Source organism: Centroberyx affinis, unplaced genomic scaffold, assembly GCF_046629955.1.
Source record: "Centroberyx affinis isolate AG114_WGS23_722 - 3 ecotype Tasmania unplaced genomic scaffold, CSIRO-AGI_Caff_v1 ptg007938l_1, whole genome shotgun sequence".
Classification (NCBI taxonomy): Eukaryota; Metazoa; Chordata; class Actinopteri; order Beryciformes; family Berycidae; genus Centroberyx; species Centroberyx affinis.
In genome coordinates this window covers 163-8,073 of record NW_027283981.1, presented here as the reverse complement: position 1 = coordinate 8,073, position 7,911 = coordinate 163, and the positions used below count along the sequence as shown (strand labels likewise).

The following is a 7,911-nucleotide window of genomic DNA, read 5'->3' as shown; positions in this document are numbered from 1 at the left end:
ATGATATTTTATAGTTATTTTATAAAGATGATCAAATGTTTTAAATATAAAATATTGATCTGAAAAGTAACTAATAACTATAGCTGTGAAATAAATGTAATGGAGTAAGTACAATATTTCCCTCTAAAATGTAGTGGAGTATAAGTTCAAAGTAGCATAAAATGGAAATACTCAAGTAAAGTACAAGTACCTCAAAATTGTACTTAAGTACAGTACTTGAGTAAATGTACTTAGTTCCACCACTGCATACTGATGTACATCAGGGTTTTTGCTTACTTATATTCTTCCAACAGAGGCTAAAAAACCCATCGCTGCTGCAGAAAAAGGAAAATCACAAGATGTCATATCAATTCATTATAGCTGAAATACCATGATTATTAATCAGAAAGATGACACTGGGACATTTTAGCTCCACCCAGTTCAGGTCTTTTATTTTTTATTAAGTGAAATAGTCTTTTTCTTTTCTTATAAACATATGAACAACACCATGGAAGCATATCGTCAACCATGAGATCTGTACAGTTTTATACACAAGCAGAAGGCAGGACGCAAGTCACTTTATATTCAGTCCATTCAACACGGAAATAGAATTTCAATTCATTTGCTAATGATAAAACATTCACTTTGTTATTTCTTAACTAGTTAGATATGGCATCTTTCTCATGACACAGCGTTTCAATATTTGAATTGAGGAAAATCCATTTCCTGAACTGATCGAATGTAAAGTAAATTGAATCCACTGCTGTGCAATGCTATAGGGCAGAGCTGTCTATCTAAAGAACCAATGAAATCCCTGATAACCCAAACCAGTTTGATGATTCCTTCCTGACAATAAGCTAGAAGACAAGCTATCCAGTAAGCCAGCACGCAGTTTGGGCCAGTAATGCTTAGCAACAAAATTTAGATCCAGAAAATAAAATCAAATTGCTCAAGGGTTAAAACAGTTTGAAGGTCCAGTCAATGTCACAACTCTTTTAAGATAGAGAGGTAATGGGCTGGCCCAAAAGCATTTTAGAGCTAAGAGCATCTCTAGTCCATTGTAAGGCAATCTGGGGGATAGTTGGCTGATAACTTCTCTCTTAGAATATATTCATGATGGGGATCACAGCATTAGGGATGTAACTGGGACACCAAAAAGGGGAAAAAATAACAATAATAAAAAATGCATCAGCTGCATGAGAGTAGAGTATGGCAGCTTTCAACTAGCCTTCCACCACTGTAGCCAACAGACCAATGGTGGTGATCATGGTGTTCAGATACTGTTTGGGTAGCCACGCCATGTTTAGTCCTGTAGCTGTGGAACACAATAACCGCTGCATCATGACACCAACCCTGATACCACTCAGAGGGTCCTTCATTACCACATTCATAATTGACATTGATCTCATCCACTAAGACAGTATCTGACCTCAGGGCTTTTAAAGGAATAGTCCACCCAAAAATGAAAATTCTGTCATCATCTACTCACCCTCATGCCAAATGAAACACAGGTGAAATTAGTCCATATAACACACAGGGAGGTTGCCAGCACAACTTGGTAGCAGCCTTCTCCAAAACAACTGAAGTCAATGGGGACCTGTTCTTTAGAGTTCCAAAACAAAAACAGCCAAACAATCACACTGAATAGAAAGACCTATACACCATTATTTGTTGCAGATCAATCAGCTGTAGTTAAGATTTGCACTAAATGATGGTGTAAATATACTGTAGGTCTTTTTGGAACTCTGAAGAACTGGTCCCCACTGACTTCAGTTGTTTTGGAGAAGGCTGCTATGGAGTTGTGCTGGCAACCTCCCTGTGTGTTATATGGACAAACTTCACCTGTGTTTCAACTGGCATGAGGGGGAGGAGATGATGACAGAATTTTCATTTTTGGGTGAACTATTCCTTTAAGTAGCACATTGACAAAGTGCTGTGGTTTCCTGTTTGTGTGTGTGTGTGTGTGGACACTTAAAGGACATGAGAACCAACCAATCCAGTCATGGAAGAGGATTTCCCAGCCAGTGACGACAGAAGAGAGAGAACACAGCAGCTGACTTCATTTTCAACATTGTTCATTATTACATTTTTTTGTCATCAGCATGCCTGAACAGGGCGGAAACAGCCAATCAAAGTCATGTTGGCTGCATGGATGCTGCTTAGGGACTGGCGGTTGTAGCATCTCAACATGGCACTGCTATATGGAGGACATGCTTACACTGTGTATCTGCAGATAACACTTCTGATTTGCAGTTGTAATAATAGCAGGCCAGGTTTTCATTTAAAGGGTGGAACATGTGAAGATGACTGACTCATTATTGTCTGTTAGGAAAGGGAATGGGAGGAAAATCAATCTACAGTTATTCAGTCATCCTCATCTCCATCTTGCATTTAGCACTTGCTGAGGTAAACACAACTGTGCAACATTACATTATACACACACACCTCTTCCAGAAGCTTCCAAACCCAGAGGTGAAAGAAAAAAAAAATAAAAATAAAAAAAACAACAAATAAAACAGACCAGTCTAAGGCCACTTCTAACTTCTGTTTGTGGGGTGTGTGTATCTGTGGCAGCAGAGGTAGGCAGATTGACAGATTAAAGATCATACGAGTACTACAGCTTCTTCCCGCTCTCTCTCTCTCTCTCTCCATCTTTTCTCTTCATGTTAAGGTCAGTGACAGAAAACAAGGCAACTGAAAACACGAGCTATGAAGCTAGTGAAGACAACGGCCTTAGCCATCAGGACTTTGCAGGTCTTCAGGTCTTGAGGAACAGGCTAAGGAGTTAATTTGTGCCTTGAGATTTTGTTCAAATGTTAAGAAATTCAGCATCAAATATAGGCCACTAACCTCATTAAAAATCATCTCAATGAACTCAAGATTAAACATTGCTTTTTCCTCATGGAGCTGAAAAAGGTTTCACGACAAGTGATAAAACCACCCAGTCCGGTCCTAATTAGCCAGATAACAGCAGTGTAGCTTTTTCACTGGGACTTAAGCCAAGGTCTAATACCAAATTAAGCTTCAACATGTTTATTTTTGCCCACTTCCTTCCTTTGCCAAGCTTATCTTTGGCGAAGCCCTTCAGTGCCCTTCATTTGCAGACATAATGTAGCACATTAGTGTGATAAACACAATTTTTACCTGCATCTTCCACACCAAACTACCAGTCAGACAGACTAAAGGTGAATCTCTCCCTCCTCCAAACCAATGCAAATATTTTAGCTTACAGGATCTCAGGCAGTGCTGCAGCAGTACTGACATCCGTTAGGATTACACTTGATCTGGTCTACAAATAGAGTTTCTAGTCTTAGCTCCAGAAATAGAGCTTCTATAGTTGTGTTTTGGAGCGGCATGGTGTCTAGATGTAGTCGTCGTCCACAGGCTCTCCTGGTGTATCACAGTGATGGAGGAAGAGCACCACCACTCTCTGGAACACTCCTCTTCGGCTCTGTCGGCGCTCTGAGATCTCCTCCCCTATCGTCTCCATGCAGATATCGGCCGACAGCTGGCCTTTACGCCGTGGGGCGTAGATAGTGGCTAACAGGACAAAAGAGAGAGGAAAACATATTATGTGGTTACATGATCATGTTTTGTCTGTACTGCCTGTTAACATTCTGCTTTTTGTTTCTACAACATCTAGCCAGTGAAATGTCAAGAGAGAAACATTCCATTGCAGATTGCAGATGGATAGAGTGCTGAGGTAGTTCAACATGGCTTTATGGCCCCCTTTACACCTGGCATTAACATGCATCTGGGTGATCAGATTGTGATTGGAAAAACCTGGAAAATAAGACCCAGGTTGAAAATAACCGGAATTATCCTTTAATCAAGTAGTCTCTTTGAGATGGATATCTCTTTTTTTAAGAGAGCTGAGACCTGATATTAACAAAACAAAACAAACCACAAAAAACATCCTTAGTACTAGCAGAAACCAACTACCTAACTAAGCTAACCAGTCCTGTGATCTGGTAGCATCATTACTGGATTTAAGACAACAGAGATGTGAGGTACAGATAGAGCGCTATACATAAATAAAATGCAATGCATTTCCCTTCTCGTTAGAAAAGACAGTCTGACTTTTTAACACCATATTATTTGCTTTGTTTGTTTATTGATTTTTTTGATTACTGTTTTGATCGTTGTTGTCTTGTGTACTGTGATGTCCTTGTTCTTTGTACTGTATTGTGTGTTAATTTCTTAATTTTATGTTTTTTTTTCTTGTTTTTTGTCAATTGTTAAAAAAAATATTTAAAAAAAGCCAAACAAAAAACTCTTTATTGGTCCATATATACCATATACATATATATATGTATATATCTATATATCTATACACACACACACATACATATATATATATATATATATATATATATATTGCATTTGCATATATATTACTTAATATATTTATTAAGTGGTAAATATGATTTGGAACATCAGAATTTAATGTTGTAGGCTTCATCTTTGTTAAAAACCTTAAAAGAAAGATTTTGTGTCTGTCATTATTTAGATTACTGCTGGTAAAGTAAACCTAGCACACTCATTTTATGGTGTAACACAAAAGTAATGTAACAAGTACTGTAACGAATTACTTTTCTCAGTGAGTAACAAGTAAAGTAATTCATTATCCTTTAGAAAAGTAACAAGTAATGTGTAATTTCTTACTTTTTTCCAGTTACAAGGCCAACACTAGTTAGAATGACTGTTCGAATTTATTTGAATAAATGTCTCAAAATTGTCTGCAAACTTTGAGGCCCTTTTTCTCAAAACCATAGTTTGGTAACAATAAATAAAGATAATATTGATACCACCAGAAAGCTTAAAGTGAGTGCTACCTGGTGTACCAGCGCACACTGTATTCCCTGTATGCAGGGCTCTTGGAGCTCTGCGTGGCCTCAACATGTATACCACTATTCCCCTAAGCAGTGCACATGGCAAAAAGCATTACACACAAACAAACACAGAGCCCAGCTCGTATAGAGGTGCTCCTCCCCAGCACCTACGCTCAGTTTAATCCATTTTGAATTCAGGCTGCAACACCACATAATTCACTCAAGGGGGTTGAATACTTTCTGAAGGTATTGTATTATCTGTCTATATTCCAAGGTATTTTTTGTACAAGATCAGTTTGGGTACCTTTACATGTATGAATTCCAAGACAAGCAGTATTATAGTGACAGTTCTAGTGACTAATAAATATTTTGTTTTGTCTGAGTTTAGAAAACAGCCATGCAGAGGGGCTGCTGATGGGAAAGGACTGGTGTGTTTACTGCACTCACTGCTCTCGTCGTCTTCAAAGTCATAGCGGGCATAGCTGTTGGGATCAGCTGTTCTCAGAGTCCTCAGCCAGGGGAAGTCTGTTATCATGCTGTAGGGGGCACCATCCACTACTCCTACAGACAGAAAGTTACATCACTGAAGGAAAACAGCAAGTTTTTGCGACATTTCCCCGATGGTCAACCTTAGCATAGCATACTTAAGCAACACTTCAGCATACACTATGTTGAGTGATAATAGGCTCCATGCTAACACTTTAGCATACACTATGTTGAGTGATAATAGGCTCCATGCTAACACTTTAGCATCGTACACTATGTTGAGTGATAATAGGCTCCATGCTAACAATTTAGCATTGTACACTATGTTGAATGATAGTAGGCTCCATGCTAACACTTTAGCATACAATATGTTGAGTGATAATAGGCTCCATGCTAACAATTTAGCATTGTACACTATGTTGAATGATAGTAGGCTCCATGCTAACACTTTAGCATACACTATGTTGAGTGATAATAGGCTCCATGCTAACACTTTAGCATCGTACACTATGTTGAGTGATAATAGGCTCCATGCTAACAATTTAGCATTGTACACCATGTTGAATGATAGTAGGCTCCATGCTAACACTTTAGCATACAATATGTTGAGTGACATTGACCATTAAACAACTAAGTTGACCAGCAAGACAATCACGCAACAATTCACTGTATATCGGTTTAAGATTGTCAGACCTTTCCAATCTTCCATACTATTTTGTTTAAATGTTTTGGAAAAAAAACTAGACAAAAACATCCAGATCTTGGTGGTACTTTATACATAGTTGGAGTCCAATTCAGTGTTAATCTCGTCATTAAATTGACGAGACTAAAGTGCTCGTTGACAATGGCTTTTTGCAGTTTTGTCAATGAAGTCTATGACAACTACATATTCTGTCCCATGACAATATTTGAAATCATTTTTCATTCTAGTAATGAAAAACGGCTAGCACTGGAGTGCTAGCTTGGATTGACACTTAACTAGCCTTATGGTTAAATGCCTACAAGCTACAGCTAAACTCTTCATTGTTTCTAAATGCAAAACGGCATTCCAAAGACATGCTTTGCTCGAGTCATTATAATGCTGGACTGCTCTAAGCAAAATGTCTCTTGTGTCTCCAGTCTGCCACCTAGATATGTTATTTACTGAAATATGTTCTGAATGTTCTGAAATCCTAACAATGCCACTGATCTACAGTATAGTACGGTCACGTTGTTTATTACGTGTACGTACTTGACTGATTAAATTTGATGATTCTGACATTGACTCAGATTGAAGATTGAAGTTTTGAAGTCGACTATAATTATTTTAGTTGACTAAAATCTTTCAGCTACTTTCATCAAAGGACTACGACTTACAAATGCTTTGAAAATGAACACTGGTCCAATTACAGTAATAGGCTGCCTCAATGTGACATTAAGCGACTGTATATGATCTAAACTTGTTCCTCCTCAAAAGCAGAAAAAGCCAATGTAAATCTAGTAAGTCTATCAGTTGGTAGATGTGTTGGGATTTAGTGTAGGTTTTACTGTGCGTTACCGTCCACTGTATAGATGTCCCGGCCCCAGGGGTAGTTGGGATACTTCTTAACATCCTCCTCTGTCCTAGTGGCCTCTGGGAAAAACTCATACTTGATTAACTCCCTGAGAAAGAAACACACACACAAACAGACAGAAAGATAATTTTTTGGCTTATCCGTTATGAACCACTAGATCATGGTTAGAGAGATTTAGCCAGAACACGCCTGTAATTACTCGCTAACCACGTGAACATTTTGTGTTTCATGGGATTGGCAGTTCTAGCGCTCCGTTAGCCCAAGTTAGTAAAGCAAAATTTTTTTTGTGAATAATCAAGGCCAAGAACTGAAATTTCACTGGACTAAGTGCTGATGAATTTAACAACAACGATCTAAAGATGTCCTTGCCAGTTCCATCAATCACAGAAATCGAATGGTGGCCTGATTACAGATCAATGTATAAGGTTAGAGCCAGGCTAAGACAAAATTCTATTTGAATATATTTCACAGAGAAAGTCCCCAAGGGGAAGATGTGGTTTATTTTAACAAATGAGGATGTTTCTGAAATCTGTGTTCAGTTCAAAATCAAGCACACCTCAAACGGTTCAAACCATATTTTAATATATTTGGGCCCAATACAGAAAAAGTCTCTGATGATGATAGGATGTGAAAAACTAAACATTCTTAGAAAGAAGTCTGGTAGGAGGCATTTAATCACTTTATACCTTTGGTTTCTCGCTTAGATGGACTGTGTTTATAGAAAGAGGAAGGGAGACAGGAAGAGGGGAAAAAAGGAGAGGGAGGGAGAGAGAGAGAGAGAGAGAGAGAGAGAGAGAGAGAGAGAGAGAGAGAGAGAGAGAGAGAGAGGAGAGAGAGAGAGAGAGAGAGAGAGAGAAGAGAGAGAGAGAGAGAGAGAGAGAGAGAGAGAGAGAGAGAGAGAGAGAGAGAGAGAGTTTGCTTAGCCATTTGAGAAACAGCACCACTTTCTGGCCAAATGCTTGAAAAACGACAAGAAACAATATGTGCTTGACCGCAAAGACACAATTTCTCTATGGAGGACCAAATATGACATAATGAAATATGTTCCTTAATGAAAAAAA

At 38.4% G+C, this 7,911-nt stretch overlaps 1 protein-coding gene across 1 annotated transcript; it reads right to left on the bottom strand.

The window, feature by feature from the left end:
* Positions 1–1,741: 1,741 nt before the first annotated feature.
* On the bottom strand, positions 1,742–6,938 carry LOC139639917 (F-box only protein 38-like; the record flags this gene model as incomplete). The annotated part of the gene is made up of 3 exons (XM_071514069.1): positions 1,742–3,519; positions 5,259–5,372; positions 6,835–6,938. Coding segments are annotated over 3 exons (397 nt in total), but the record flags the coding sequence as incomplete, so codon positions are not given.
* Between the last annotated feature and the right edge of the window lie 973 nt (positions 6,939–7,911).